Below are 12,750 nucleotides of genomic sequence, written 5' to 3' on the forward strand. Positions count from 1 at the left end.
AAGGCTTCGGCGGGAGTGGCAAGCGCACAGATCACCTGACTCAAAAGAGCGGTTAAAAAAAGCCAACCATCTACTACACAAAGCCCTAGAAGATGAGAATCACCGAGCTCAAATGGACTATATGGAGCAACTCTCCCCAAACAGCAAACGATTCCCATTGTGGAAAGCTAAATCAGGCGTATGTCCAACAATCGAGAGTGAATCACCATTACGTACATTACAAAGAGGAAAGTGGGCTCACAGCAACGCAGAGAAGGCAAATTTATTTGCCGCCCATTTAGAAAAAGTCTTCAAACCACATCCAGCAACAAATTGCTTTGTGCTCCCACTAACCAGTCATCTTGAAGCTACCACACCCCTATCGTATTCGAAGCTGGAGAAATTACAAGTGTCATTAAGCGCCAAGTTTCAAAGCAAAAAAAAGCGCCGAGCCACGTTTTAATTTCCCCCAAAATGATCATTGTATTGTCGAGCTGTGCAGTAAATTTTCTCACCATCAATTTCAACAGCATGATGAAATGGGACTATTATCCTCAACAATGGAGAACATCTGTCATCACAATGATCCAGAAAGCCGGAAAGGACATCATCATATAGACCTATCAGTCTCCTGCCGTGCCTATCGAACATATTCGAAAAACTACTCCTGAATCGCATCAAGCAGCACCTACATACCAACAGTGCAATCCCAAATCCCCAATTTGGTTTTCGCGAAAAACATGGAACCATTGAACAAGTCAACCGAATAACCTCTGAGATACGAAATGAATTTGAAAAACGAGAGTATTGCTCCGCTGCTTTTCTGGATGTCGCCCAAGTCCTTGACCGCGTTTGGCTGGATGGCTTAGTTCACAAAATCAAAATATTACTTCCACAGAATATCTATAAAATTCTGGAGTCATACCTACAGCAAAGAAGTTTCGCAGTTAGATGCAAAGATTTCCACTCCGAATACCATCCAATTGAAACTGGTGTACCCCAAGGAAGCGTGCTTGGACCGACACTGTATATCATATACACAGCAGATATACCGACAAACAGTCATACAACAATTTCGACATTTGCTGATGATACTGCCATCCTAAGTCGGTCCAAGTGCCCAGCAAGAGCTACAGAACTCTTATGATCTCACCTCGTGGCCATAGAAGAATGGCTAGCAGACTGGTAAACGAGCAATAGTGCAAACATATCACCTTTACCCTAAACAAACAAACTTGTCCTCCATTGTCGCTAAACAACATCATATTTCACAAACAAGTAAAAAAGCTAAGGTTGGGTGTCCCGACTTTGAAATGCTCTGTACATAATTATAGAAATTAAAAAAAATTAAAAAAAAATTTGACCGATTTTACCTCTCTCGGTATTCGAACTCACGTAAAGGTTGTATAATTGCGCATATACAAAGCAATTGCGTCCATGTGAGTGTATGTATGTTTATGCGCGTCTATTCATGTCTATGTAAGTATGTTTGCAGTCAACCAAAGCATCAGCATCAACAACAGCTGCGGGCAGCGCTGGAGCAACAAATATATTTATGGCTATAACTTCTTGTTAAATCAGTCTATCACAGTGAAACTTGGCATACGGACACATAATAACTAACTGGGGGTATTTGCATTTGCAATTTGAGTTCGAAATGCCAAGAATTACGGGAGTTACGATTTGCGGGGGAGAAGGTGGATGCGTATTCACATAAGGCATCTTAGACTAAAATTTGGCGATTATACGAATGGAAAATCGTGGAGGAAAATCAAAAAAATAAAACAAACTTGCACAGATTACACACATAAGGCATCTTTGTGCAAAATTTGGTGCCTCTTACCTCTAATAATATCTGTTCATACGGACAGACAGACATAGAGATCGACTCGTCTTGTCACGCTGATCAAGAATATATATACTTTGTGGGGCCTGCCACGCCTCCTTCTGCCTGTTAAATTTTTCAGCTCCCGCAAACCTAATATACTCTTGTACACTTCATGTACAGAGTATAAAAAACGATGTAACTTACCTTGGTGTCCATTTGGCTTACTTGGCACAAACACATCGAAGCGAAGAGAGATAAACTGAAACTAAAAGCTATTTGACTTATAAACGCCCGTTCACCACTAAAACTGGAGTACAAAGTACTCTTGTACAATGCAGTTCTCAAACCAAGTTGGACATATGGGTCTGAACTATGGGGAAACGCTTCTATTAGTAATTTAGAGTTAATCGAGAGAGGTCAATCGAAGATACTGAGAACCATCACTGCGGCACCCAGGTACATGCGGAGTGAAAATATCCGGAAAGATTTAAATGTGAGACCTGTTAAAGATTAAATCGCCAAGATGAAAGCAAAGTACCAGCTTAAGCTTCGGAACCATCCAAATAGACTTACGCAGAATTTAACTTGGCAGGCTAGCCATACACGACTCTGGCGAAGAGACCTCCCAACCCAGCAATAACAGATAGGGCCGTAATTCAAATATTTAATTGTAATTAATTAAAGAACTATTTTAGATTAAGATTTGACTACTTATCGTAAATCTCCGTGAGAGAAGATTCGATAAATAAATAAAACTTGAAAAAATGTGACAGGCAACTTTGTGCCAGTTACCGTATGCTCACGTTTAAGGAGGTACAATTGTATTTCCCGGAACTTTCGGTTAAACCAAAACTGTGAATTCATGGGGCCTCTCCTAGTAGTTCAATCTTTGGCTTTTGATTTTCTTGTACTTACATATTGCTACCTGTGGAAAATATGATACATGTGTGATGCCTCTCTACGGTTAAATTAATTAAATAATTATTCATGTTTAAGCCAAAAAAAAAATGATTACGACGTTCTTTACTAATAAAATATGATATAAAAGAATATTCATTTTGTAAGCAATTTTATTTGATTTGGAACGGTGGATTTTCATATTAATTCATTTTTTAAAAAATGCATTACATTTACAAATTCTAATATTTTTAACTGTAATCAACATTCCTTTAAAACCTTAGATATATATACATTTTTGCAAAAAGAAATTCTCCGAGCCGTGTACAGGGTATTCGGCACTCGCGACTCAGGGGAATGGTAGACCATGTTTTATAACTATATACACACATACATAGTATTAGAAGGACAAGAAGATATGTCATATGCCTGTTCATTCATTCGTCGGCACTAATTTAATACACATTATTTGTATTTTGCTTACCAAAGTATCAGTAATTTAACATTAAACAAATGTTTATGTTTTAAAATATTCTCCATTTACCAATCGCATTTTCGTGATAGAAATTAATCCAGCTATTAGTTCTCAAAACCTACCATTCTACGATTTTCCAAAGGTACAGTCACATATTCAGAACCAATAGGCGATCATTTGTTTGGATGTGCTTCGACGGCGAACACTTTTTGCGGGCTCATATATGTACATATGTGTGTATGTGCATTGATTCATGATTTTCATCTCCTACGATGCAATAAACGTGTTTAAAACGGCAGTACTTTGGTCAAGATTCGGCTCCAATTGTCGCGAGTCTTTTTCTAAGCGAATGATGCGTCATTTAATGCAAACGAATCTTGACGTTTAATTCATTTTTTTAGCCGCAAAAGAAAAACAAAAAAAAGAAGCAAATTTGTAATTGCCGACATATAAAAGGCAGCGTACTTAAAATAGAGCCCACACATACCGATAATAGAAACTATATGATCAGCAGTTTCGTTTTAACGATATTTCGGATCGAAAATCTAATATATTTTGTAATGTAATGTGAATGGTGAAAAATGTTGTCTACTTGTAATATTTTCGCGGCCCACTATGGTAATTGGAGGAATAGTGTTTCTTCAGTGAGAGGGTATATGGTTCCGACCGGTGCAGACGAATATGTACATACAAGATATATACAATTTTTAAAGAAAGACTTTTTTTACTTATGCATTTTGTATGTGTGTATATATTCTATTTATTTCTTCCATTTTTTAAATACTATCTTCAGTAAAAATTGTCCGTTTTCATTTAAGTGTTTTAAAATTGCAAATACATAATGCATACATTACCGTATGAACTTCATCCAATGTTAAGTGTTGATGTTCAATTTTTAATTTCATGTTTACGAACTTCAAACATAGTACCTTAAAATTTAAAAACCAACGCCGTTTTTTTTTATATGTATTACAATCCACGGATGCTTATCAATTGTTTCGGTTCGTTTAAGCTTAAGGGTTAGCAGATATTTTTCAATTAATTAAATTGTAAAATGACGTGCTGTATAAGAAAAACTTATTGGGCCGTAGCTACAGCGGTTTGTTGTACAGGCGTGGATGTGTATTTGATTTGTTGGGGTGCATTGCTTCTAGTGGCGATCACGTGAGTCTGAACGGCTTCGACGATCCCTTGAAAAGCTCCGGCTGCGAGTGCGCGAACGACGTGGGGAGCGCGATCTGCAAATAGATGGGCGATTTGTTCGTGCGTAGAAAAAAGGGAAATAGGGAAAGAAAGAGAAACATAAATTAAATCCAATTTACACTTGATAGCAATAGATGCAATAGACAAAAATAGTTTTGTAGGCGGCCCCACATATTATATCATTAAAGAACACAACTGGGGAAGCTGGGCCGACTTGATGAAGATTTCGTTTTTAGCAGTCTTTCAGCCCGATTGCGTTGTTGGTGTAGCATAATTAAAGTAGTTGTGGTGATTGGTAGCTTGGTTGGATTTTGATGACGGTACTGAGAAGACTTTTGTTGTTGCAGCTCATTCGATCAATGTATTGTTGAGTTATTCTTGTATTGTAAATAGATTGCAACTAAGGTGTGTTTTTGGTGGTAATTGTTGGTGGTGGTTGGAGTGGTAGTAGTAGCTATTGTAGTGGGAGTCATGTTGGTGATGGTAGTGGTATTTAATATTTGTATCTATATATACATGAGCAAAAATGTATGTTCTCGCCCTCGATTCCGTAGAGCGTCAAAGATCATTTGATCTGAATCGTAATTTCCACAGTATGTACCTCAATTACATTTCTGATGTCAAGACTGTACCGAACATATACTGCAAATATCTTTATTTAAAAAAAAAATTAATAGAACTGTAAATTGAACGGTGGAGGCACGATTTGCAATGTATTCGATATTATATTACTTAAATTTTTTTAAATAGGTTTATTTTCCATTTTCTTTTATATTGTTACCATGATCAATTTCTTATAAAGGACGTTTTCTTTTTGTACGTGGTTTATCTTACCTATTAAAGAAATAATAACAATAATGGAGTAGGTAAAATTTTAATAGATTAATTTGAGGCACCACGGGACACCCTAAGAAAATGAATTCTCCAGGCCCAAATTTCCACCACTTTTATAATTTGAAACTCGCGAATAGTGCACTCATTGTTGGTTTCCAAGGCTGAACTCGATGCTGGGTTGTCCATTGACCAATGATTACAAGTACCCCCACAGCATTCCAGCGGTGACAGTGCGCAGTCTTTTTATTTTTGGTTGTTTTTTGTTTTCGCAGGCTCAACTGGTCGATAATGTGCGCTGATTTTGGAAACAAATTTCCACAATTTTCTGGCCTTAATCTTTGCGACGGCTTGTCAAACATTGATGTGTATACTTATGAAATTGGTTCTTCGATAAACGAAAGGCTTTTGAGTGCTTTCACGTTAAAATAAAAAAGTAAATAACGAAAAAAAACCGTTTGCATATGAATCTTTTAATGAGTGCATTGAAAATTTAGCAAGTGTTGGGCAGAGATTCCATTTACAACCCCACTGCACTAACTATGTAAATAAAACGCATTAGAAATGTTTGACTTTGTGTCTGGGGTGTGAAACTAAGACTGGATTTAGAGGGTATTTAATTGCGTTATTCGGCCGTCCCATTTAAAGTTCCCCCGGTTACTCTCTAACTCTAGGAAATAGTCTCATACTACTGTTCGATTAAAATTGAAATCGTTGAATTTGTATATTAAAATTAATCTGTGAAAATAGATTTTCAACAATTTCAATAGTTGGTATGAATATTTAAAGATTATTATATTCCACAATTCTATAGTAATTTATACCTCGTACGCCGTTTATAGTTTGAAAATATAATACAAAGCTCATATGTTTGACGTTAATGTCTTTCTTTGATTGCCTAATACTATTTTGACATGTTTGAACCAGTCTTTGAAAAGTGTCAGCACAGCTCAATAGTAAAAGTGTGCGTCGTTTTATTGCGAAATAGTTTTAATGACCGCAAAAATTTTGTCTTTTCTGGTGGAACACATACATATATCAAAAACATGGTCGCAGATCTGCAGACATTTCATTTCTTATTGCTATGTTCATGCCGTTGCAATATTCTTGTAATATTATTGACGTTCCACACATACATACATATGTATATAATCGAAGTCCATAAAGTTGTGTACTACAAACCACAAACATAAGGAAACAGTTTTGTTTCCTCTACATTTGTTCATTTCGATAGCACACGGTACAAAAATGCAACAAACTTCACGCGTAAGAAAACCCCCTCGTATATATTATACATATGAATGTATATATTATTAGTACCAGGAAAACATGAGGTAACTTTTCAAAGGCCACGGTGGATACTCATTTTTCTGAAAACATCTTTAAAGGAAGTTCTAATCGGAAATGTAATCTTTGCCCATATTGTTGTTATTCTAATTCAAGTGTGACTCGAAACACACACATACACGCGCTTTAAAAGATTGCAATTAAAGTATATATAACTACGCATGTCATATACACATACAAGTATGTAGTATAATAATGGTATCGCTTATTTTTTGAGCTTGAGTTTAATGCCTTTTGAATAAAAAGTTTTAATTTTAAGGATTTTTTCAAATAGGGAACAGGTGTGTTTTGAGGTCTATTTGCCCATTCCATATACAAATTTACCTATTTTACCGGTTGATAAAATCAAAAACTTGCCAAACAGTCGGAATCAAAAAAATTCTTAGAAATTGCAGTCATTAATTTATTCAGGGTATTTCTTTTAAGAAAAACGGAAGGATCAATTACATGGTCTAAAAGCATATCGAGCAACTGTTTATCTCGTTAGCCGGGATGGCGTTCACGATGTCGGTAAAAGCCTTTTGGGTGGCTTCTACGTCCTAAAAACGCTTTTTTCATCGGCAAATGCATTTTTCCGAAAAGGTAAAAGCGACACGGTGCCAAAACAGGCAAATAAAAGTGACGAACATTTTTTAACAGCGTACTCATGAACTCTGGTAATAAGTTTATCAATTGCACCGTTTCGGTAAAATATTAAAACAAAACTTAGTTCAATGCTGATTTTTGTTTCGATAACACAAACACTTTAGACGCAATACCTCCTCCTAAAGTGGAGCGAATGCCATTAAACTTGTACTGAAAGTCGGTAAGGGATGTACCTTTCCGACTAACCGTCACATACGGATGGCGCCATCACAAATGCCCTATGCCTGTTTGGAACGGACATAATGACGGTTAGCATAATGTTTATTGATATTAAACAAACTAACAATGGAATTGAGAAATCAGGCATGGAAATAGACCTTTGTGTGTAAGCCATAGATTCTTTAGGTTCGTATGACGAGCCTTACAATTTTGCAGGAGAAAAAACTAAGCTGAGCAGGAACAATCAAATTTGTATATAAACAAATTTAAAATTCACCTCTAAAAGCTAGACAAAGCAATTAGACAAGAATTTGATTAAAATGCTATTAAAGCAATGTTTTTTGCTTTTTCTGCCATAAAAGCAATTAGACAAGATCTTGATTCAAATGCTTTAAAAGCATTGTTTTTTGCTTTGTTTCCGATAAGTGATACGTATTCGATGTCATTATACAAGGTTTTATAAACATTGAGCGCGGCTGAACAAAATATTAGAGGACAAACGAAATTGGGATATGGTATTTTTCCAGCTTGCACCTATAGTTCCTATACAGAGTTGGAACAAATGTCTGTACATGACCGATTCAGAAATAAGTATGTATCCCTATACACGCAGTGTTAAGCCCTGTAACACAGCTGTTTCACATCATGTCAGATATATTTACTTTTTATAGACTTTTGTTGAACCTTTCACCAGTTATAAATAACATACAAGAATTTTAAGAAAAGGCCTACACAATGCAAAAGTGCGACAGCTTTAAAACGGGGATGTCAATGCTATAAAAACTAAGATCAACAAAGACTTTCAATATCAGGGTATGGTGTGGGACTTTAAAATGTAGCCTATATAGAAAACAACACAAGTTGAAAAAAAAAAAAAAAACATTAAGCTTAAGTGATTTTTATAAAATTAAAATATAATAATTTCAACTTTATCTTCATTTTCTTTAAATTGTCTGATTCTGATCAACGAGGATTTTTTTCAGAGATATCAAATTATTATTATAAATTGTATATTACATTGAAATTTACCCGTGTAGCAGATATAACTACTATCTATTTAATTCATGAAACCCATTAAGCCTTTATACCCGGGGAGAAAAAATTGGCATTCCGGCCGAAATTCAGAATTTCAAAAATATTAGTAAATTAGGAGAAACGTAACGAAGGATAAAGTAAAGGATAATTCAAGCGAATTTTCAAATGTTGCAAAGCACCTACAACATTTGTACAGATTGTACGTTTTTCATTTTTGATTCTTAAAGCTAGCAACATTTACTAAATTTTAAATTGACAATTCGACACATGTAAGAGTTGCTTTTTTACAGCGACCTTGCAATGCTTAAATTTAATGCCATTTAGATCTATAGAAATAATATACTATAGGTTCTAATATTGCACTTAAGAGCGGTACGTTGCCGTAAGATTTACACATATTTTACATGCATATAAGTATATACATCTACGTATGTATATACTTATATATATGTATGTATTTCCGGCCAGGCGCTGACGGAAGTAGGATTTTGTCGCCGAGAAATTATTTAAATGCTGATGGAATGCGTTAGTCTGTATTGATTAACACTTATAATTGTGCAGTTTTAATACGAAAAAAGTAAAAACACAATCTGTAAATATTTACACATACAAGTAGTATATACGTACACAGACAGACAGTATATGTATGTATAGTGGCGAGCAAAATTGAGTAATAAAATGACCGTATATTTGTTAGATTATTAGCTATAAAGGAGCAAAACTACTATAGCGATAAATGAGGCGGGATATATAGGAAAAAATAAATACCAGCTAAAGTCTAAATAATGAACTTGATCACGTGCTTCCTTTTCCTGCTAAATATATTCCCACAAACTTAAGGGCATTGAAATATTAAGAATTCTGTATCCACAAGCGCTTGTTAATTTAACCGTTATTTGCTTTCATTCTACTATATTCTATAAATAAGTTATAAGAATATTATTTTATTTGTGCCGCATTGCACGTAAGACAGATATTCATGAGAAACTCCCCTAAATTAGATTGAAGTTTGTGCTATTGGCCGACTAATCCATTTACTTAAATTCTTACTCTGATAACGTATACTGCACGTCATCATCTATTGTCGAAGACAAATGATTTAGCAGGCAAAGCCGTGAGCGAGGGGACTATGTGATTCGAATCAGGATTATTAAAAGGAACAACCTTTATTGGAGAACAATACAAGACTACATCGAAAACGTGGTTAAAATAATATGTATGCATTGAAGCGGCCGCATTATCTGTATGTAATTAATTCTACAACAAATTATGCCCCACAACAAAAATGTTATTTTTGTTTTTTGATTACAGGCTCGTTGTTTTCTTTTATTTTTCTGCTTTGCTCAGTTCGGCGAAGCGACAAATCAATTAACTCAGTTTTGCTCGCCAATGTATGTACGACTTATAAGCACCCTAACAAGAGCACACAAATTTGAGTTAGTAATTAAGCAATTTTTCGGTTATAAGCTTGGTCTATTATATATTATTTGCGAATTTATATACTTGCGGTTGGAGAACTAGAGTGAAGCAGCAGTAAAAGTTGGAGTGTTGTGATGTTTTTCTTTTATCAATAGTTCTTTAGCAAATTTTGTGCTCCCGAGAGTGAAATATGCAACACAGGCGTTCGGGAAACTCTAATGTGCTTGTAAGATGGGGCAGCAACAACTGAGGCCAGAGCATTTACACGTAAACGGTAAACTAACTGAACATATTACGCTGGAATTGTGCTTCCGTCGCATTTAGTTATGGTAGCTGTTGTGGTTGATTGATCGCTGGCGTTGGTGTACATATTTGATTTAGATTTGCTTGAGTGGTTGCTGGATTGCAGTTGGTTCTTGTTGTTCTTATGATGGTGAAGGTTGATGATTAGTTTTGTTAAATATAAAAAGTTATTGTGCTGTAATAAGATACTAAGGATGAAGGCTTTCGGTGCTTCATAAAATAAATCGACGCCTGATGCTGCGATGGCTGATTGAAATTTGTTGAATCGTAGAAAAATCAATCGAGGGTGTTTGATTTGGACATGTTGGTTTCGCACACATAAATATGTTTATATTTAAATATTGCAGTTGATACATGTGTCGATATGGCAATTTGTGTTGAATGTATCTGTAGTCGTGTTGAAAATTATCTATGACTGGAGTATGTTTATCATGGGTATGAGTATGCGCTTTATTCCTTATTATGTTGTTGTTGCTGTGATTAAATTTTAAATATATATTACAATATAGGATGCCTGACTGCCTGACTGACTTTTGAGGATTATGATCTAGAGGAGCGTATTTATGTACTGTTTTAGTTTTTAGCCCGTGCCAACAAAATGTATCATGCTTATTGTAATCTGCGTCTATTTTAAAGGTACAATTTTGTTTTATTTTTTGACTAGCGTTTGATATTGTGTAGTGGTGGTTGTAGCTATTGCTGTGTATATTGGTGTTGTTGTTGTTGTTCTTGGTGATATTGGTAAGTTTGATTGTTTTGTTGGTGAGATATGTGTAATAATAGGAGCAGGATCTGTAGTAGTTGTGAGACGTGAAGATGTTCTTGTTGTTGTAGTAGTAGTTCTTGTTGAAGGAAGAGGAGCTAGTAGTAGAAGTTCTAGTAGTAGTAGCTGTTGTTCTTGTCGTAGTAGAAGTAGACTTTATCCTGCAAAATGATTGTGAAACCACATTTAAATTTCCTGCATTTGAATTTTCATTTACGCATTACTATAAGACTACAATTTACCTACGGCTAAGCCGCATATAACAAATTGAATTAAAAACAATAAGCTATAAGTCACAAAAAACATTACAACAGCCGTGCGAAAGGGAGATTTACTGAAATCGTCTGATTCTGACATTTCCCTTTATTTCTACATACATACATATGTATATGGACAATCGGGTCTTCGGCTTATATGCAAAATAAAAATAGATTTATAAGCCCCCGAATTATTAATTCCTCTTCTATCAAATCGCAATTAATATAAACACGGACTTCACAGCCAAGAGGCTAAATAAACAACGTATTCCATATACGCACCATACCTGTGCGTGCACAGACGACATTTTTTTTTTGTGTATTTTATAGGTATGTATGTATGTATACACACGTTTTCTATCGTGTTTGAGTATATCGATTTTTTTTTGTCTGCTTATACATATGCAATGGACTATTCTTGTAGCTATGTTGCGATATATAATTTATGGATTAATTAGCCCAAGTATTCTATAAACTTACCTATAGCGGCTACTATCGCCTGCACGGGTGCCGCCACCGCTGCCACTGCGGCCCCCGCGACGACCACCACCACCGCGGCCTTCACGAGAACGCCCTGAAGACATTTCGACACGTATTCTAGTTCCACAGCAGCGTGTGCCATCCAGACCTCGCGTTGCATCCTCAGCATCTCGACGATCTTCGAACTCGACAAAAGCAAAGCCTGGGGGATTTCGAGCTACCCAGACATTTCGCAACGGGCCGTACTTGCTAAAGGCATTTTCTATTTCATATTTCGAGGCCGATGATCCCAAATTACCCACGTAAACTTTACAGGCCAGGTCCCATTCACGATAGCGTGGCATCTCTTTACGGTTTTAACTGTATCTTAGTTTTAATTTGATTGTATTTTGCCGTAAACCAATGCTGATGTTTCCAAAAAACTATTCTTTAGGTATACCTGATACACACAATGTCCGTACCAATGCGAACACAAGCCACAGGAAAATAGAGAAAATGTTATGAGCTCTAGAGATGAGCGATAGTTATATAACATAAACTTGTAACGAGCTATTCATAGTAGTGAAATTATACTAACAGTCCCCAAATAAATGAAAACTTATTATGTTAAGAAACAATATTAACTTTTATAACAAGACGACCACAAATTATTATTATTAAAAGTAATATTTGGAAAAAAGGGTAATATCAAAATTAATTTTGCTTGCATATATGAATTTCAAATCAGTCATCTATGTTAGTATTTCGAGACTAAAAGTTCTGTTAAAGTAAGTATTAAACTTCTGATGACAATTTTAGGATCGTTTTGACGCAAAGCAGTAAACCTATATCGCTACGCACATAATAATTAATAATTGATCTCGAGGGACTAGTTTTTAAAAAACTTCTAGCATTAACAATGTAAAAATGTGTGCTCTCTCCGCTTATTGTTGTATTCTAATATATTACAAAAAATACTGCAACTCGATCAAATTTTTACATTTAATTAATTAATAAGCAAAAATAAAAAGAAAATTCAAAGGAACACATGGAGTGTTTGTATATATGGACATACGTATGGACAACATATACATACGTACCTCGCTTAACACGGTACGTTCCTACAAAACGTCGTGTTAAGCGAAATCGT

The 12,750-nt window shown here is 35.4% G+C and overlaps 1 protein-coding gene across 2 annotated transcripts; it reads right to left on the minus strand.

Annotated features, from left to right (window-relative positions):
• Positions 1–2,859: 2,859 nt before the first annotated feature.
• Positions 2,860–12,099, minus strand: LOC115629094 (RNA-binding protein 1). Of its 2 annotated transcripts, none has more exons than XM_030525412.1 (2): positions 11,622–12,099; positions 2,860–4,417 (listed from the first exon to the last, which is right to left on the minus strand). In XM_030525412.1, exons 1-2 carry the CDS (start codon positions 11,963–11,965, stop codon positions 4,330–4,332), a joined length of 432 nt encoding a protein of 143 aa, XP_030381272.1. In that variant the 5' UTR covers positions 11,966–12,099; the 3' UTR covers positions 2,860–4,329. The 2 variants fall into 2 exon arrangements, with proteins under 2 accessions (XP_030381272.1, XP_030381271.1); XM_030525411.1 differs by lacking the exon at positions 2,860–4,417 and adding an exon at positions 8,376–11,045.
• Positions 12,100–12,750: the final 651 nt, after the last annotated feature.

Source organism: Scaptodrosophila lebanonensis, unplaced genomic scaffold (genome assembly GCF_003285725.1).
Source record: "Scaptodrosophila lebanonensis strain 11010-0011.00,11010-0021.00 unplaced genomic scaffold, SlebRS2 tig00000136-arrow-arrow-pilon, whole genome shotgun sequence".
In the NCBI taxonomy this organism is placed as follows: Eukaryota; Metazoa; Arthropoda; class Insecta; order Diptera; family Drosophilidae; genus Scaptodrosophila; species Scaptodrosophila lebanonensis.